This window comes from Ostrea edulis, chromosome 6 (assembly GCF_947568905.1).
Source record: "Ostrea edulis chromosome 6, xbOstEdul1.1, whole genome shotgun sequence".
Taxonomy (NCBI): Eukaryota; Metazoa; Mollusca; class Bivalvia; order Ostreida; family Ostreidae; genus Ostrea; species Ostrea edulis.
In genome coordinates this window covers 38,231,034-38,252,440 of record NC_079169.1, presented here as the reverse complement: position 1 = coordinate 38,252,440, position 21,407 = coordinate 38,231,034, and the positions used below count along the sequence as shown (strand labels likewise).

At 35.4% G+C, this 21,407-nt stretch overlaps 1 protein-coding gene across 1 annotated transcript in view; it reads left to right on the top strand.

Annotated features, from left to right (window-relative positions):
• Nucleotides 1–21,407, top strand: part of LOC125646053 (MAM and LDL-receptor class A domain-containing protein 2-like) — a 175,275-nt gene that overhangs the window by 30,129 nt on the left and 123,739 nt on the right. The window contains exons 24-43 of the mRNA XM_056139554.1: nt 205–473; nt 597–684; nt 877–1,242; nt 4,340–4,630; nt 6,188–6,450; nt 7,273–7,360; nt 7,511–7,633; nt 8,204–8,344; nt 8,887–9,152; nt 9,509–9,593; nt 9,876–10,067; nt 12,148–12,398; nt 12,871–12,961; nt 13,458–13,861; nt 14,198–14,366; nt 15,668–15,811; nt 16,942–17,204; nt 17,486–17,570; nt 20,465–20,781; nt 21,332–21,407. The exon at nt 21,332–21,407 is cut by the window's right edge and continues 44 nt beyond it. Coding sequence (XP_055995529.1) covers nt 205–473; nt 597–684; nt 877–1,242; nt 4,340–4,630; nt 6,188–6,450; nt 7,273–7,360; nt 7,511–7,633; nt 8,204–8,344; nt 8,887–9,152; nt 9,509–9,593; nt 9,876–10,067; nt 12,148–12,398; nt 12,871–12,961; nt 13,458–13,861; nt 14,198–14,366; nt 15,668–15,811; nt 16,942–17,204; nt 17,486–17,570; nt 20,465–20,781; nt 21,332–21,407 — 3,972 coding nt within the window. The remainder of the gene's footprint in view (nt 1–204; nt 474–596; nt 685–876; nt 1,243–4,339; nt 4,631–6,187; nt 6,451–7,272; nt 7,361–7,510; nt 7,634–8,203; nt 8,345–8,886; nt 9,153–9,508; nt 9,594–9,875; nt 10,068–12,147; nt 12,399–12,870; nt 12,962–13,457; nt 13,862–14,197; nt 14,367–15,667; nt 15,812–16,941; nt 17,205–17,485; nt 17,571–20,464; nt 20,782–21,331) is intronic.

The following is a 21,407-nucleotide window of genomic DNA, read 5'->3' as shown; positions in this document are numbered from 1 at the left end:
TAAATATTATCAATATTATATATGACATATTTTGGTTAATGATATCATCGCAGTTCTCACAAATATTCTTTGGAGTAATCTGGTTGTCTTCCTGTAGCAGTAAACAAAGCATTAGTCAATAAGGAGATGATTTGAAATCATTACAATAGTATTAATATTAATTATGATGGATGTTATTTTAAGATCTTTTTGATGCTCTTTCAGATGGTTACTATATTTACACTGAGTCTAGTGCACCTGTTAAACCCGGACACAAGGCACAACTTATCAGCCCAAATGTCCAGCCTGGCAGTCAAGGTCAAATGTGTCTGAAGTTCTGGTACTACATGTATGGGCGTAATGTGGACAGTCTGAATGTGTATGTACAGGCTGGTGTGGTTCTGCCATCTCAACCAGTCTGGAAGAGAACCGGCACACAGGGAAGACGCTGGAATCTGGCCTCTGTGGACATCAGTGCCAAAACTGTCTTCAACGTAAGAACCTTTCATTGCTACAGGTCAATGAATCTGAATTTATTTTTCTATTCCATTTTGTCTTTGTTGCAATTCTATCACTTTGTTTCATGAAAGATAAAGATTATGACTGCTTTAAAACAGGTTATTCTGGAGGGTACAAGAGGAACTGGGTATCAGGGTGATATTGCGGTAGATGATATCACTATTGCTAATGGAACTTGTTCCCAAGGTATGATCAAATGATCAATGACACGCATTGTTAGGGTAGAGTTGACATTTTTCTCCGTGTATTCATATAATTGCTAAATAAATGTTCCCAAGGTACGATCAGTGGCATTGATTCTTAGGGTAGAGTCAACACTTGTCTCTGTGTATTCATATAATGGGAAAGAGCTGTAAATCCATAAATTTTCATCTACAGGAACCACTCCCTCCCCTACCACGGGGCTCAGCAGTTGTACATTTGAGGATAGCAAATACTGTGGCTTTGTGCAGGACAGGACAGATGGATTTGACTGGAAGTGGGGCAGTGGAAGATCGTCGTCCACCAACACCGGACCTCTCAGTGACCACACTTATAAGACGGCAGCTGGACATTACATGTTTACACAAGGCTCCTCCCAACGTCGGGGCCGAAAAGCTCGACTCATAAGTCCCATTTACCTAGCTAACACACAACCAGTGTGTGTGAAATTTTGGTACAACATTTATGGGACTGGTGTTGGAAGACTCAATGTCTACAAGAAGGCTAGTGGTGTGTTGGGAAGGCCTATCTGGTCATTGTCAGGTCAGGAGAATATTACTTGCACAGAGTGTAGTATTTGTATTTTGGCAACTAAAGTATTTCAATAGGAAATAGAAAATTTAATCATGATTGATGTTTACGACAATACAGTAAAACACACTTATAGTGAAGTACTGGGGACAAACAATTACAGTTAAACATGCTTATACTGAAGTGCTGGGGACAAACAATTACAGTAAAACACACTTATAGTGATGTGCTGGGGACAAACAATTTTGATTCAATTTGTTATTATACTCCGTGCAACGAAGTTGTGGAGGGTATATGTTTTTGACCTGTCCGTCAGTCGCTATTCTTTGTCAGCCCAACTCCTCTGAGACTGCTCAACAGAATTTTGTGAAGAAGGACACACTGTAGATGTGCATATTCCTTGGAAATTTTGATTCAATAATTTTTCTGGGAATTATGCCCATTTTAAATTTGAATTTCGAGCCCATCTGTCCTGTTCTTGCCACAGGGTTTTGACACAATCTGAGCAAACTGGTATATATAGTATATAGTGTGAAGGGATCTAACAAAGCAGCCAAAAATTCTCGGTTGCTCAGTTCAAACTCTCAAAACTTTGGTATTAATTATTATAATGCATAAAAAGTTTTCCCACTTGAAAGCCAGAATATTGTTCTTTATTATATACCCATCAATGTATCGTTCTTTGATACTGTGGATTTCACAGTGTGTGATCTGGTTTTCTGGATCACCACACTGTGGTTTTCTGATTCCATATCAGTATCCTCTGAAACTGATGCCATCACAATGACATCACAATGCATCAATGCAACGTTATTTGTGGAAAATATTGACCGCGTCACAAACAAAACTGCGTACACAAAATATAATTTCACTGTATGTCTGTATTTTTATACGCCTGTCTTCAGACAGGACGTATTATGGTACAGCAATATCTGTACGTCCGTCCGTCCGGTCCGTCCGTTCGGGGTTTTCTCTTTATAATTTTATTTCCCTTTCACATATCATGCTGAAACTTGCTGTGTAGCTTCTTTGTGGGTCACTCTAGATCATACTGCAATTTTGATCCATTTCAACCTTTTTTCCAAGAGTTTTGCCCCTTTATTTGGAAATAATTATTATATGGAGGGTACATAATTTGTCCGCCCTACTCCTCCCACAGTTTTCAAGTGAGAGCCTTCTTATTTTGTGGAGTGTTTTTATGGGTATTGAAGATGTGCATGTGGGATGGATTTTGATTTTCTACAATTTTTGAGAAAATTACAGGTTGTTGAACTTAGTCTATTTGGAAATTAATATTCTATGGAGTGTACATAATTTTTCCGCCCTATTCCTCCCAGTTTTCAAGTGAGGACCTTATTTTGTGGAGTGTTTGTATGGGTATTGAAGATGTGCATGTGGGATGGATTTTGATTTTCTACAATTTTTGAGAAAATTACAGGTTGTTGAACTTAGTCTATTTGGAAATTAATATTCTATGGAGTGTACATAATTTGTCCGCCCTATTCCTCCCAGTTTTCAAGTGAGGACCTTCTTATTTTGTGGAGTGTTTGTATGGGTATTGAAGATGTGCATGTGGGATGGATTTTGATTTTCTACAATTTTTGAGAAAATTACAGGTTGTTGAACTTAGTCTATTTGGAAATTAAAATTCTATGGAGGGTACATAATTTGTCTGCCCAACTCCTCCCACAGTTTTCAAGTGAGGATCTTCTTATTTTGTGGAGTGTTTGTATGGGTATTGAAGATGTGCATCTGGGGAAGGATTTTGATTTTCTTCCATTTTTGAAAAAATTACAGGTTGTTGAACTCGGTCCATTTTGAGGAAATCTCAGTTTTTAAGCTAAGACCCTTTGTTCATATGAAAGTTTGTCACAGCCTCATGATGGCTGATACTACCTGAAGCAAAGTTATACAAATTATAGCACAAGAAAAACACCATATGTAAGCATTTCACGGGCGTATTATGTACAGTTTGCGGTACTCTTGTTGATAATTTGGATTACATTTAGTATCTTATAAATGTGGATTTAAGATGCATTATAGGGTATATAATAAATTTATCATTACTACAGTAAGTTGATCGGAAGAGTTGGATCACATCTCGTTCACAGGCGTGGATCATCAGATCAAACTCGATGCTTCGCGTCTCGTGTGATCTGATGATCCGTGCCTGTCAACTCGACGTGATCCAACTCTTCCGATCAAGTTACTGTAGTAATAATATATATGTATTGTAATACATAAATCATTTACCTGACTTCACAGAAACTTTGAAAAAATAAGTCCAACTTCCGAGAATGGGGTCGCCATCGTTAACCCTTCACCATTTTCTCCATGCAATTTTCCTTCATTACGTTGGATTTTATGCATCGGTCATCTGTTGCAGTCCAACTTAGAATTACCGTTTAAAATATAGGTACTTGTCCAATCGTTTTGCACCTTTTGAACTTGAGTTATTCAGTGCTGAACAACCACAATATGGTTGACTGCTTTGTTAGATCCCTTCACACTATATACTATATAAACCGGTTTGCTCAGATTGTGTCAACCCCCATGGTTCTTGCAGTAATGCATAGCATTACCGTTCATTATGTGAGGAATTGTCAAGCAATATTGGAGTGTGGGGTATGATAGCATTACCATTCATAATGTGAGGAATTGTCAAGCAATATTGGAGTGTGGGGTATGATAGCATTACCATTCATTATGCGAGGAATTGTCAAGCAATTTTGGAGTGTGGAGTATGTGAGCTTGCTCACTTTTGCTTTCTTTCATATCCAATTTGTTCATAATATGTCATAACATTACAGGGAATGAAAATCACTTCACTGTAAGCTTGAATTCATTGTAAGTTTATTCATTGTAACCATGTTTTACTGTAAGCTTGAATTCATTATAAGTGTATTCGCTATAACAGTGTTTTACATAAGCATGAATTCATTATCAGTGTGTTTGCTGTAACCATGTTTTACTTCAGAAACCTTCATATGTCTAAATCTATACATATGCATTTATATTGGTATACATGAATGAGAGGAGAGTAAAACGATTTTATCTTTCAACAAAATTAGGAACAAAATTAATTGAATTCCTCTGTTTTATTGATCAGGTTCACAAAGTCGAGACTGGCGAGAGGCTTCTGTAACCATTCCCTCAGGCTCCGCCTACCGAGTGGTGTTTGAGGTAGTCAATGGCAACAGAAGAGGTGACATTGCTATAGACGACTACTCCCAGACCCCGGGCTCCTGTGGAGTTAGAGGAAACTGTAATTTTGACATTGGATTTTGCACCTGGACCAATGACCATGCATATGATGTTTTTGACTGGACTCTGGGACACGGTTCTACAAGTAGTAGTAATACAGGCCCCACGAATGACCATACCCAGGGAAATTCCAAGGGTAATAAAAAACATCAAATTTAATTGTTATTGATTGAATGGAATAAAAATACAATTGACTTTAGTACCAAATGTAGATCTTATGGTTTTCACTTTTGATATTTTAAATATTACATTAGTGAATTCTTCTTTTAAAGACTTGTAGAAAACATCTATGGCCATAAAAAAAATAATACTGGTAAACAGTTTCTCAGGCCAAAAATTAAAAATTTTGTTGAGGCAGGCAGGTTTTTTGGTTATCTTTTATCTTTCCTTTTTAGCTCACCTGAGCTGAAAGCTCAAGTGAGCTTTTCTGATCGCCTGTTGTCTGTCGTTTGTCTGTCTGTCCATCTGTAAACTCTTCTACTCCATAACCAATAGGCCAATTTCAATCAAACTTGACTAAAAGCATCCTTGGGTGAAGGGCTTTCAAGTTTGTTCAAATGAAGGACCATGCGCTCTTCAAAAGGGAGATAATCACAAAAATAGGGTGGGGTCATTTAAAAATATTCTTCTCAAGAACCACTGGGCCAGAAAAGCTTAGATTTACATGAAAGCTTTTAGACATTGTGGAGATTAAAGTTTATTAAAACCATGACCCCGGGGGTAGGATGGGACCACAATAAGGGATCAAACTTTTTACATACAAATATACAGGGAAAATCTTTAAAAATCTTCTTCTCAAGAACCACTGCAGTAGAAAAGTACAAATTTACATGAAAGCTTCCTGACATAGTGCAGATTCAAATTTGTTAAAATCATGGTCTATGGGGGTAGGATGGGGCCACAATAGGGGAACAAACTTTTTACATACAAATATTTAAGGGAAATCATTAAAAATCTTCTTGTCAAGAACCAGTGGGCCAGGAAAGTACAAATCTATGTGACAGCTTCCCGACATAGTGCAGATTCAAATTTGTTAAAATCATGATCCCCGGGGGTATGATGGGGCCACAAAAGGGGATCAAAGTTTTACATACAAATGTGTAGGAAAAATCTTTTAAAAATCTTTTTGAAAACCGCTGGGCGAGAAAAGTTTACATTTACATAAAAGTTTCCTAATATAGTGCAGATTCAAGTTTATTAAAATCATGACCCCCAGGGGTAGGATGGGGCCACAATAGGGGATCAAAGTTTTACATACATATATATAGAGAAAATCTGTAAAAATCTTCTTCTCAAGAACCATCGGGCCAGAGAAATTTACGTTTACATGGAAGCTTCCTGTCATAGTGCAGAATCAAGTTTGTAAAAATCATAGCCCCCGGGGGTAGGTTGGGGCCACAATAGGGGATCAAAGTTTTACATGGGAATATGTAGGGGAAATCTTTAAATATGGGCCAAGGTGACTCAGGTGAACAATGTGGCCTATGGGCCTCTTGTTATGTTAACTGTAGCATGTTGCCTTTTCTTTCTCATATATAGATTAAGCAATAGAATTTTCATTTTCATATATAAATATTGTTAAAAAAAATTCCATGTGGTACCATTTTAAGGGATGCAATGGTGCCTGAGAAACTATAGATTAATTCTTTTGGCCTAAGTATATATGTCCATTATATATTTGTTTGTTCAACAGGACAATACATCTATATTGAGGCTTCACGGCCACGAGTCTCAGGAAACAGGGCCACTCTCAATAGTGAGACACTAATCTACACTGGTCATCAATGTATGACATTCTGGTATCACATGTATGGTGCTAACATTGGAATACTCAGAATCTGGATCCTCCCCAATGGAACAGTGAATCCTATCCCACTGTGGGAACTACAGAATACCCAGGGAAATCAGTGGAAACAGGGACAAATTGCATTGCCTAAACAGACTGGGACATTCATGGTGAGGAATGAAGAACATTTTCAATTCTCAGTGACTTTAATGTGGTAGTAGTCAATTCTCAGTTACTTTAATGTGGTATTAGTCAACTCTCAGTGACTTTATTGTTGTATCAGTCAATTCTCAGTCACTTTGATGTGATATCAGTCAATTCTCAGTCACTTTGATGTGGTATTAGTCAATTCTCAGTGACTTTATTGTGGTATTAGTCAACTCTCAGTGACTTTATTGTGGTATCAGTCAATTCTCAGTGACTTTAATGTGATATCAGTCAATTCTCAGTCACTTTGATGTGATATCAGTCAATTCTCAGTCACTTTGATGTGGTATCAGTCAATTCTCAGTCACTTTGGATGTGATATCAGTCAATTCTCAGTCACTTTGATGTGGTATTAGTAGATGTTCAGTCACTTTGATGTGATATCAGTCAATTCTCAGTGACTTTATTGTGATATCAGTCAATTCTCAGTCACTTTGATGTGATATCAGTCAATTCTCAGTCACTTTGATGTGGTATTCGTCAATTCTCAGTGACTTTATTGTGGTATTAGTAAATGTTCAGTCACTTTGATGTGATATCAGTCAATTCTCAGTGACTTTATTGTGATATCAGTCAATTCTCAGTCACTTTGATGTGATATCAGTCAATTCTCAGTCACTTTGATGTGGTATCAGTCAATTCTCAGTCACTTTGATGTGGTATTAGTAAATGCTCAGTCACTTTATTGTGATATCAGTCAATTCTCGGTCACTATTGTAGTGCCAGGTTTCTGTAATTCCTTAATTCATTGCGTATGCTGTATGTTTGTCAATGTTTCATTGTAGATTTTGATTGCTGGAACTGTTGGTAGTGGAGTACAGGGAGACATTGCTGTAGATGATATTTCTTTCACATCGAATGTAGGATGTTCACGTAAGACAGAACTGTCCCATTTTTCTTTGAAATTTCATCCTGACCATTACTTTAACTGCATAAGCTATTTATATTGATGATGAAATGTGGCACTCATTGATTTTATTAGTCGTCTTTATTTCACGTTTCTTTGTAATTTGCTTTGAACAGGTATGCCTGGTAACGCAGTCCCTACTGTGACTCAGAAGACTACCACAGTCAGCACCACTCCAACAACCAGTACCACGCCATCGACCACCACCACCACCATGGCAACCACTGCCAAACCTACAGGTATAGTCCCAGAGCATGTGTAACATGATTGTCAAAATACAATATGTAGATGGGCTTCTGTAAGTGTATTGATTTTGATAAATCTGTATGGCTAATTTTAGTCTTCAAATTCTGTAATGTATGCTGAGACTCCCTAATGCATTAATTTATCTTGCAACAGAGCTCTCTCTAGTCATTTTAAATCAAGAATGACAACTGAAATTTGCACCAATCAAAATCTTTTTATGATGGTATATTGATTTATCATGTTGTTAATGTGCCTTTGGTGTTTTGAGATTTCAACATAGTACTATGCAGTGTGTTGTAAACATTTGTACTAACGCGTAGATTTTAAAATGTTTGACTAGAAAACAAAAACTGTTCTGGATATATCCACATTGCTAAATGTGATGATGCACATAGCCTGTTGATTTATTATGCATAGTTTGATGCAATTCTCTATTTTGGACTTATCCAGAAAATTTTATTTTTCTTGATTCTAAGGCAGACTTGTAGTTAAAAGCACTTGGTTTAGTTTAACTAGTACAGTATTAAGTAAAGTGTTGAAAGGTTTTGTTGATTCTTAATTAGGAGGAAGAAGCTTTGCTTGTGATTTTACCTATGATTCCTGTGGATGGACACAAGACAAATCGGACAATTTTGATTGGACAAGAAAGAATGGAACAACATCCTCTGTTAACACTGGACCAAAAGGAGATCACACAACAGGAAGTACGAAACCTGTCATTTCTGCTGCAAATATATTAAGCATATTAAGCAATAGGATGAGTTGAGTTCCAGGTTAACGAATAAATGGATTTCAATTTAAAATATGTATCGACTGCCTTTTGATTCACCTTTCTATCCTATGTAACAAAATTCAAGGGAATTTAGCCAAGTGCAAAAGTAGATTTGTGGATGTGGAAAAAAATATTTACACCCCATTGCATTCCTTTTATTAAAAAAAAATCAATGACTTTCATTTCTGCAATACAATAAAACACGCTTCTAGTGAAGTGTTGGATGACAAACAATTTGATTCGTTGTAAACGTAATTAGTTATATTCAATAAGTTCATAACATGTTTTAAAATCTACAGGGAATGAAAATCACTTCACTGTAAGCATGAATTCATTATAAGTGTGTTTGCTGTAATCTTGTTTCACTGTACCTACTTTCATTCTTAATAAAATCAAATAAGGGCCAGGATAAAGCTTTCAAAGGAAGATTTTGTCTAGCAGAAATAAACACCTTTGCCTTTTATTAATGAACAGTGGGATTCTATTACTATGTGGAGGCTTCTGCCCCTCAGACTTCTGGGATGAAGGCCCGCTTTATCAGCCCTGTAGTACAGATTCCTGCAGGAAGCCAGCAGTGCTTCACGTTTTACTACAGCATGTTTGGAGACCAGGTGGACAATCTGAATATTTACATGAAGAAAAATAGTGCCTTGGGGTCAGCTATTTGGACCAGAAAAGGTAACCAAGGAAGTAGCTGGATAGCAGGCCAAGTGACCATTAGTGGACCAGGACCACTCAATGTGAGTTACAGAATACAGAATGATATGGATTTTTTTTTTAAAATGATGCATCATGATTAACAATGAATGCAATTTCTTTAGGCTAGAGTCCTAGTATATGAAAAGATTTTTAAAATACATTTCATCTTGTGCTATATTTGCCCAGGTACTGATAAAAAATTTGAAAATAGAAATGAAAAGATAACATTTTAATACAAAGCATAATAGTTATGCTTGTATTTTAATATGTACAATATAATACATTTCTTTAGGCTTGAGTCCTAGTATATGAAAAGATTTTTAAAATACATTTCATATTTTGATACACAGTATAATAGTTATGCTTGTGAGGGAGCAATAATGGATGTGAATTTCAGGTGGTGATTGAGGGCACTAAAGGTCCTGGTTACCGTGGTGATGTTGGCATCGATGATGTAAACATAACATCAGGAGCTTGCAGAGGTTTGTGAAATTTGTTCATATACTAAAAAATCAAAATACTGGTAATGAGAAAATAAATAATGATATTGATTCAGATTTAGTGGAAAGTCAGATGAATATTTGTCACAGGTTTCATACATTTTGTTTTTCTGATGTGTTTTTTTTTTATCTTGCAGAAGTCAATTACTTTCGACTACATAAAAATTATGTAAACATTATGTAATGATATTCAATGGGCCTTTGCCAATTATTGTAATTGTGTTTTTGCCATTAAATATTTATATTTGTATATTGTTTATGCAGGTCAGAATTTGAACACAACAGCTAACCCACTGGCAGCTACAACAATTCCTCAGCTGAGTTGTAATTTTGAATCTCAGTCGATCTGTAACTACAAGCAGCCCTCTTCAGGACTGCAGTGGAAATGGCAGCATGGAGGGACCCCCTCAGCCAACACTGGACCTTCGACTGATCACACCACGGGGACCACCACAGGTAATAAGAGTCCTGATATGGATGTTATGCCAAAAAAATTACTCTCTCTGGTTTTTAGCTCAAGTGAGGTTTTCTGATCACCTGTTGTCCTTCCATCTGTTTGTCCGTCTGTCTGTAAACTGTTCACATTTTTAACTTTTTCTCCAGAACTACTGGGCCAATTTCAACCAAACTTGACACAAATCATCCTTGGGTGAAGGGCATTCAAGTTTGTTCAAATGAAGGGCTATACCCCTTTCAATGGGAAGAAAATCACAAAAATGCAAAAATAGGATGGGGTCTTTTAAAAATCTTCCTTTCAAGAGCCACTGGGGCAGAAGAGCTGAAATTTATATGAAAGCTCTCTTACATAGTGCAGATTCAAGTTTATTAGAACCATGACCCCCGAGGGTAGGTTGGGGCCACAATAGGGGATTAAAGTTTTACATGTGAATATATAGGGGCAATCTTCTCAAGAATCACTGGGCCAGGAAAATACCAATTTACGTAAAAGATTCCTGACATAGTACAGATTCAAGGTGTTAAAATCATGGCCTCTGGGGTTAGGCTGGGGCCACAATAGGGGATCAAAGTTTTACATGAGAATATATGCAGGGGAAATCTTTAAATATGGTGAGCGATGTGGCCCTTGGGCCTCTTGTTCATTATTGGTTTCACCAACACTGTATTCTTATAGATGCAAAGGTTTGAATTTGACACAACTTGTATACATATATTAAAAATTTCAATAAGGGATGTCTCTTTAGGAATATTGAAATATACTATATAGGCAGAATCTTTAGTGAGGATTTAATTTGGGCATTATTAGCGAGAGTATAAGGCTAAGATTGAATATCTGTAGCAATTTATTCCATATCGGAGATAATACTTACCTTTCCTGGAATTATAAAGTCGTTAAAATTAGCTCTTGCTAAATATCTATACTTATAGATTAACAAATTTTGCCAATAAACTCTGAAATGCTTGCTCCAGAGTTACTGCTTGCATCTTTGATATTGTTTCATTTGTGAGGTGACGTCAGTAAGCTATAATAGAATCTTACTTGATTAATAGATATCGTAAAATTAATTAAAGAAACCTACTTTCCTTTTCGATAAACTACCCCACAATAGCAAAAATGAGAGTGAAGTTGTGGATGTAAGCCAGTTTTCTTTCTTTGCTTTTTTTAATGACAACTTAAGATAATACAATATGAAGTAAATCCGTTGTTTATCGATGTTTGATTTTGTTCAAACAGAAGAAATAAATTTTTATAATTGTTGAATAAATAGAATATGCTGGTTTGTTTCTTCAATCTGTTATTTTATTTGGGTTGAATATGTTTTGTAATGACAGTCAGATCTTGAAAGTAAGTAATAACTTGAAAACTGTCCAATATGTCAGATATCGAATGGTCCGGGACTGTTCTGGGAAGTTTGAGCCTGATAACTTTAAAGTTAAAACATTTTACTGAAATTAGGCTGTATATACTACCTGACAATGTCCAAGAAATCAGGCCACTGTTTACAATATAGCAGTTTTTCTGTTTGTCATTCATATAGTACATAATGTTTTCAATTATTGTGTTTGACGAGAGGAAACGACATGTATTTATAATGTTGTCCTTAAATTGTTGCACTGGGCAAAAGCTACCATTATAAACACATTCGCAATACTGAGTTTTAAATTTTGAAATTATGAACGACTGTTCATTTTGTCTTTGGTCAACAATTCGACATGACAGATTACCATTGCATTCGTAAAATCATTATCTAATTTTCAAAGGAACATTTGATTTGGAGCTCCACGTGACTTCCTAATAATTAAGTTTTATTTACTGTATATGATATCAACAAATATAACATAACTAATGCCCGCAATTAGTCAAATATTATTCTTAAATTCATCTGAAAGATATCGTTCATTCATTTATATATATATATATATATATATATATATATATATATATATATATATAATATATATGTGTGTGTGTGTATAATTTCTTTATATTTTATATTTATATATATATATATATATATATATATATATATATATATATATACACACATGCTAAATCTGTTTTGTATTTATCTAACAGGTCATTACATGTACATCGAAGCATCTGGAGTATCTAACCAGGTGGCAAGGTTAACATCGCTAACGGAAACCCAGACCGGGTCTGCCTGTATTAGTTTCTGGTTCCACATGTATGGACAGAACATTGGAGCACTGAATGTCTACACTGCTCAAGGCAGCAATATTGGCAGTCCTGTGTGGAGTCGACAGCGAAACCAAGGCAACCGGTGGAACCTGGCTCAAATTTCCATTAACCCATCAAGTCCTTACAGTGTAGGCAGATAGCCTCTAGTTCATTTCTTTGCTACCAATTTCTTCATCAATCTTCACAGTTTGTACAAAGTATCCATTAAAACGAAAGTAAAGGTCATTTGTTCAAATTATTAAAACATAAATTAAAATGAGTCCAAATGACTCCTACAAGTCATTTCCTGTAAATGATAACGATTACCAAGTGTAGAACAAATATAATCTTTAAAATTATGTTCCCAGAATTTTTGCTTCCTGGACAAAAATTCAATCTGCTATATAAGTTGTCTCCCAGTGTAGCTTTTGGTGTCAGAGCATACAATACAAAGATAATGAATATTTTTCTCTTTATGATATTAGAAAGGAATAAGGTGACGGAATTTTTTTTTTTTACCAAAATGAGTTATACTATCTCTTTGAAATATCATCTTATTACGGTTTTATGGTGATTTACTCGGAGTTGAAAAGGTTTGAAAGTTTATTTTTTTGTTCTTAGCTTGTGTTTGAAGCAAAACATAGAACTGGTTACCAAGGAGATATTGCCATTGATGACATTGTTGCTAAACCAGGAAGATGTGGAGACCCAGGTAGGGTTTGAATCACATTCTCAATGCTAACCTTTTGAATTATCTACAACTCAATGCTTATCTCTTGAATAACCTACAACTCAATGCTTATCTCTTGAATAACCTACAACTCAATGCTTATCTCTTGAATAACCTACTACTCAATGCTTATCTCTTGAATAACCTACAACTCAATGCTTATCTCTTGAATAACCTACTACTCAATGCTTATCTCTTGAATAACCTACTACTCAATGCTTATGTCTTGAATAACCTACTACTCAATGCTTACCTTTTGAATAACCTACTACTTAATACTCATCTCTTAAATGACCTCTACTCAATGCTTTCCTATTGGATAATCTCCTACTTGATTTTACCTTATAAGTAGTTATTTTAATTAGCAATCTTGACAATCTCACTTATAATGCCATCATTTGATCCTTGCTTAAAATCTGCTGAAACTGTATCTCTTTCGAGTGGTAAAACTGCATCAGTGTCATTCATGATATTATAGGCTCCTGTAGCTTTGATCAGCGAAATTTCTGCACATGGCAGAATGTCCGAGGAGATAACTTTGATTGGTCAGTTCATGGTGGTGGGACGTCCTCAAGAGGCACTGGCCCTTCTTCAGATCACACCCTTCATAATTCTAAAGGCCTGTATGCGTATATTGAAACCAGTGCTCCACGAAGACGGGGTCAGAAAGCCCAACTTAGGAGTGCTTCCCAAGCCCCGACTGGAATCTCGGGCAAGTGCTTTAAGTTCTGGTACCACATGTATGGTCGAACAATGGGAACATTGAATGTGTATGTGTCTAAGAATGTCTCCTCTAACACCCTGCTCTGGACTCTGAGTGGAAACCAAGGAAATCAATGGAAATCAGCTCAGTTATCCATAACTAGCACCCAGAGTTATAATGTGAGTCAAGTAAAACAATACTGTATAACAGGTATTTTATGTGGTTGTCCATTTCCCCCCCAGAATTTTGCAGATAGAAAAAATTCACAAAAATTACAATCGCAAATTAAATGTACATAGATATAGGTCCATATAGGCATAATGCAACCACAGAAATATGAAACACAGAATATAGTTTGCTACCATTTAGGGATCAAATAGGAAATATTTTCAACCTCAGAAAATACCTGTCATACGGTATGCTAAAAATTTGTCTACTAGTATCTTTTCTCTATCTGGTTTTTTGATGCGACTCTTTTATATCTAGTATTTCTATGAATTCTGTGGATGTTTCAGGTGATCATTGAAGGAGTAGTGGGGAGCTCTGTGTATGGGGACATTGCTATAGATGACCTGTCCTTCTCTGGTGGAGCTTGTGGATTGTCTCCTGCGAAAGCTCGTCCAAGCTCTGCCACCACAACGACTCTACCATCCACCACAACCCGACCAGTCACAGCAACTTCCAGTGAGTCTTTTTAAAAAGTTTGCTTAAGTTTAACGTGGAATGAAGTTTACAATTTGATGCACAGTAAAACACACTTAAAGCAAAGTGCAGGGGACAAAGAATTTTGATTCATTATGAATAGGGTTGTGCATTGCACTGCGATTCATACCATTTGATTTGATTACAAAGTCCGGATTTCGGTTCGGTTAAGTTTAGATTTTACATACACTGAAAACAACAAATATAGCATGCGAGTGATATACAGAACATGTGAATTTTTATGCAACATGGATTTAAATTACTAACTGTGTTAGCATTTTCACTACTCAAATACCAACAGAATATGGTCCATAAGATCATTGCAGTTTATCTTTACATGACATTTCTGTCATTGCTGGAGTGAAATCAACATTAGATAATGACACAGATTAAATGTTTTGACAGTTTATATGAGAGAGAAGTAAATCAATAAAGGAGAGATTTTCAATGACTCTCAATTGATAGAATTATTGAATTTTTATTTTTAAATGAAAACTATATCATATACATTTTAGATTGACCATATACATTTCTTTAATAATCCAAAAATTATGCAGCACATTAATGTAACAAATTTGAATAGACTTGTCAATGTTTTTCTTTTTCTATCAAAGTTATAAAATGCGGTTATAAATAGATATGATGTTTACAAATGACGACATAAAGTTATACAAAACTTGAATGCAATTAAATCAAGTATGCTACTCATTAAAATTGTTAATTTTTGTGCCGTCATTAGAAAAATTGGACCTAACATGAACTGAATTAAAAAAAAAAATCGTGCTGTTTTGAATGGAAACCAAACCGAATCTAGCTGACCCTGAATTGTTCCAGCCCTAATTATAAACATAATTCGTTGTATGCAATGAATTTATAGCATGTTTTAAAACTATATGAAAGGAAAATCACTACACTGCTAGGATGAATTCATAATAAACATGTTGACTGTAACCATGTTTTACTGTAGTTGACAATTCAAATGTTTGAAAATAAAGTTTATCGAATGTAATACAAATGTTCTGCTTACTTTTTTATTAAAAATAGAATTGAGTTTTAGTTTCAGTAAAACCAGTTTGTAGGAAATTTAATTTAGGTGAATATCTGAATGTTATGAAAGAAATCTTTTCCTTCAATAGTAATGGTGAATTACATAAAAGTAAAATGGATATTCATTGTGTGCCACTTCAGTTTACTTTGTTTTACTGTTAATATTTATGATACTACTACAGTGTTTTAGCTGTAGAACTTTTCAACTGTAGTGCTTATGACACTTTTTTTTTTAGCCGTGGGAGCGTTTAATTGTAACTTCGAGAGTAACTTATGTGGCTGGACACAGTTACAAGGAAGGGATGCTTTTGATTGGTCAAGACATAGGGGGTCAACTTCATCATCCAACACAGGACCTCCAAGAGATCATACCACAGGCCGTAAGTTGGCAATTTTTTGAACTAATAAAGAAAATAAGCTGGAAAATATTATAAACATGGGAAAATACATTTTTATTTGAAAGAAAGTGGGTGATATTTTCATATCATCTCAGGTTTTTTCATGATACCTGATAAACATATACTTGGAGGATTTCATTAGTCTTGCTTTTTTTCCCCTTATGAATTACCCCTTTTGTTTTTGAGTTGCAAAGTTGAAGGTCATCATGACATTTACTGAAAGAAATGGTTTCTTGAAGAGTCACTGTTACCAGAAGATGACCTCTTGTTTTTGAGGTCAGAAGATCAAGTCAAGGTCACCGATTTACATATTGTAAAATGGTCTCTGGATGAAATCATTTGAGCTATAGCAATGAATCTTCACTAGAAAAGTCTATGACTTAGAGGATGCCCCTTCATATCTAGTTCATAAGGTCAATGTCACCAGCTTACAAAAGGTTTTGTTACTATGTTGTTTTAGTCCCATTGCTACTATGTTGTTTTAGTCCCATTGTTACTATGTTGTTTTAGTTGGCCCATTTGAGATTTTTTCTTCGCTCTTGTTGAGACATCACTATAAAGTTTAAGTGAAGTGCCACAAATTTTGACCTTAGCATGGCGCTCAGTGCCAATATACCAATGAGAGTTCTTTATCATGTGAACACTTACATGATGCATGGCTTTCGTTTTTAAGATTATAGGAATAGGACCCTTGACTTTCACTTTTAATGCTGCATGGGCTCTTTGTGAAGGATTAACAGTCACTACCTATGTTAAATGTCTTAAGTTTATCAAGAATCTTACTTGGGCTTTCCTGTTGCAAAGTGACCACCCTAACGTTACACTAGACTACCTTGACTGGTTCCTCACCACTTTTAAAAATACTAGACTACTTTGACTGGTTCCTCACCACTTAACTATTAGACTACCTTGACTGGTTCCTCACCACTTATTCACTAGACTATCTGGTTCCTCACAGATGGCTACTGGGTGATTTAATCTATTCTAGAGTGTTATTTAGTGCTGAAACTACAACAAGAGTCTTGATATCCTGAAAGCACAATTAAAATGATTATAAATTTTACCTGGATTTGCTTGATTTGTCTAAATAAAGTATGTGAACTGTTTTGTAGGTGGGTATTATGTATACATTGAGGCCTCAGCTCCTCGCAGACCTAATGACACAGCTCAGCTGCAGAGTCCATCAGTATCAGCCTCTAGTAACCCACGCTGTCTGACGTTCTGGTACTACATGTATGGAGCCCACGTCAACAGTCTGAATGTGTACATACCAGCTGGAGCCAATCTGGGCACGCCCATCTGGACACGGAAAGGAACACAGGGAAATAGCTGGAAAAAAGCCCAAGTCACAATAACTAAAAACAAGCAATACAATGCAAGTACTTACCTACAATCAAAAAGTCCAAGTCACAATAACTAAAAACAATCAATACAATGCAAGACAGATGATGTAATGTTGAATTGTTGTTTAGGTAATCATTGTTGTATTGTACTGTTGTTAGGTAATCATTGTTGTATTGTACTGTTGTTCAGGTAATCATTGTTGTATTGTACTGTTGTTAGGTAATCATTGTTGTATTGTACTGTTGTTCAGGTAATCATTGTTGTATTGTACTGTTGTTCAGGTAATTATTGTTGTATTGTACTGTTGTTTAGGTAATCTTTGAGGGTGTGCGTGGCACTGGTGTTTATGGAGATATTGGTGTGGATGACATTTCTCTGTCATCATCAGCCTGTGGAGGTTAGTAAATGTACAGGACAGAAACAAAGAGAATATTGATGTGTGTGGTCGGAACATTTCAATCAAACAAAGATAATTCATATCTAAAAATGTTGGATGTCATGAATGTTGAATTTACATGTAATAATGACTCAGATTTATACAGAGTATTTTCAGTCATTTTTCCCTTATATTGAATGGTAAAATTTAAAACAGAGTGAATATGAATTATTAATGATTTGAAGTAGCAAATTACAGCACTGAGTGAATTTTAAGACTGTAGATCACTTATTATTCACGAGAGATTTATATCTGCGTTAATTCGCGAGACTAGACATTCACGAATTCAAATATCTCGCGTCTATTTTTAGCTCTTTTGAGCCGAAGGCTCAAAGAGCTAATCATATGGCCATATGTCTGGCGTGTGGTGTGTGTCAACTTTTAGGAAAAAGGGCTATATCTCAAGAACCCCTTGGCCAATTTTTGTCAAATTTGTCACAGGGTATCCTTGGCCCAAGGGCTTTCATTTGTACTAAAACTAGAGTTGTGACCCTTTAACAAGGGGAGATAATTAGGAAAATGCAAACATAAGTAGTGGTTGCTAAAAAATCTTCTTCTCAAGAACCACTGGACAAATTATCACCAAACTTATGCATAAGGATGAAGATAGGTTGTAGATAAAAAATTGTTCAATGCATCATCCTCGGGCAAAGGGTGTGGTCTCAAGGTCACTTCAAAGTTGACCTTAAATTTTGCTTTGTTAAAACTTTGATATTTTGCTTAGTATAAGGACTAGGATCATGAAATTTTGTCAGTTGATGCATCTTAGGACCTAATATGTTGTCTCAAAAGTAGGTCATGGTGACCTACTTTTTGAATTTCGCAGGTAATTATTATTAAATGGATTTTGATGCATATCTTGGACACTTTTGAGCCTATGATCATCAAAAGTTGTAAGTTGATGGATCATGGGACCCTGAAATGCGTCATGTAAAAAGTATGTCACCATGACCTACTTTCTTAATTTTATGGCTAATTTATGAATACATTTTAGGTTGTTATTTCAGATACTGAGAGGTTTAGAATCATCAAACCTTGTAAGTTGATGCGTCTAGAGGCCTTGAAACATATTTATTTTAAAAAAAGTAGGTCACAGTGACCTACTTTTTGAATTTTGCAGACATTCAAATTTCACATTTTCAATTTTAGATGCATATTTTGGACACTATGAAAGCTAAGATCATCAAACTTTGTCAGTTGATGCATCTTAAGTCTTCATAGTTTGTTGACCAAAAAGTAGGTCACTGTGACCTACTTTTGGAATTTGATGGCTATATTTTAATATTTCAGATACTATTTGACTTACAAATATCAAACTTTGTCAGTTGATGCATGTTGAGTCCTCAGAGTGTGTTGACTAAAAAGTAGGTCACCGTGACCTATTTTTGGATTTTGACGGCTATATTTGAATATTTCAGATACTATTTGACTTACAATCATCAAACTTTGTCAGTTGATGGGTCTTGAGTCTTCAGAGTGTGTCGACCAAAAAGTAGATCACTGTGATCTACTTTTGGAATTTGATGTTTATATCTGAATATTTCAGATACTATTTGACTTTAATTATCAAACTTTGTCAGTTGATGCATCTTGAGTCTTTGGAGTGTGTCGACCAAAAATTAGATCTCTGTGGCCTTCTTTTGGAATTGGACGGCTATATTTGAATACTATTTGACTTGTCAGTTGATGCATCTTGAGTCTTGAGTGTGTCGACCAAAAGTAGGTCATCGTGACCTACTTTTGGACAGTTACATTTAAATTTTCCGGTACTATTTGACTTAACATCATCAAACTTTGTTAATTGATGAATCTTGGTTAGTGTGAATTTTTTGCCTGTTCTACAATGTATCAGAAGAGCGATTCTAGGCCTATGGGCCTCTTGTTTTCTTTTGGCAAGTAAAAATTTACGTACTGTCACAAAAGTTTTTTGTGGTATACTAGTATGTACCATAACATACCTATATACCAGAAAACTGTATTAAAAATCTCTATTGCTATAACATTACCTTTGCAAATAGTAATCAATGCAAATAAAATAGAATGCGATACAATTAAACACAATTTTAATGATCGTAAGTACAAAAGAATAGGCATATAAAAATCATTTGCAGTTACATTTCTTTTACGAACTTTAATTCAATAAAGTTAACCGCTGTACATGTAATGTACAAACAACCGTTAAGATTGTCACAAGCCAAGCAGTGAGGCGTGAATTGGGTCAGTGAAAACCTCTCAATGTGTACTTATTAATTTAGATAATTCCTGCCATCACCCATGCATTTTTAATTAACTGGTGTTTTTGAGCCAGCTCATCTAATGTTTTTGTAACCCACTTAACATGCAGGCATTTGATGACATATCAACTTGGACGTATTTATTGCTATTGTTTTTAAACTGATCAGCAACTTTACTGATGTAAAAATTTTTTTTTTTTTAATTTTCCTCAGTATTCGTATGACATAATTTTTTAAACTACACTTTAAAAAGTTACGATAAAAAATGACAACTACAGGTAACATTTTTTACATAACGCAAGAACTATTTGTGTAATGACCACTAGCAAACATGGGGATAAACAAGTCAACTGAATACGTAAAATCGATAAGTTACATACAATGTATGTCGTACACATGAACATGTGCTAGAATATTACGATCTAAAGCATTGTAGCGGATCTATTCGCGAAATATAAGTTCTTTTTAACTGTATACTCACGAATTATTGTATTTGCAAACAAACATACAAACGCAAAATAAAATACTCTCGAAAAATAAGTGATCTACAGTAGTGTGAAGCAAAAATTTCCCTGTGATCAAAACTTGAGGTTATAAGTCTCGTTATCTGGTTTTCTTCAGGTTCACCCTCAGGAGCAGGCTCCACCAATTGTACCTTTGAAGATGTTTACATATGTAATTACGTGCAGGATTTAACAGATAACTTTAATTGGACTCGAAAGTCAGGATCCACTGGCAGCCGTGGTACAGGTCCAACAGCTGACCACACGTATGGTACACCGACTGGTCATTACATGTACATTGAAGCCTCAGCCCCTTCCCGGCCTGGTCAGTTAGCAAGGCTGTTTACCCCAGTTTACACTGCAGTTAGCCAGGATCAATGCTTGCAGTTTTACTATCACATGTATGGAAGACAAATCGGCACCCTTAATGTTAAGGTACACAGAAATGCAACAAACAAAAAACTGGGGATAATTCAGTATTCTAATGCAACTGTTTTGTAACCTGTATTTTGATTGGCTAATGTACTAATGTCTGAGGCAGTTAAACGAGCATTAATGAGATGGAAAGCTTTTCATTGTGATGTCATAATAGAATGATGCAAAAACATGATGTTAGGCATAAACATTTCATGTCAAACTTCATACAACAAAATATCAAACCGTAAATGAAATAAAATGTAAACATGATGCAAAATGCCATCGGGATGAATTGCATTAGAATGGGAATAACTATCTTCTCATTTGTTATTTGTGACTGTTAATGCTGATTTAATAGTCGCAAACATCCATTTTACCAGCTCCACTAACGCCTCTCTGATAAAATTCAGTATACAATCGCTAAATCAGCCTTAATTGTCACACATAACAAATGAGAAGATAGTTATTCCCTAATTGTAGAACATGTAGAATATAAGTGTAATTCCCTTCAATATATTTTTTTAAAAGCTCGATTATGTTTTCAACTTGATCACATTCACTTTTTCAGCTGAGGTTAAACAATGTACTTGGAAGTAGCATTTGGAGCAAGTCTGGAAATCAAGGAAATCAGTGGACCATTGCTC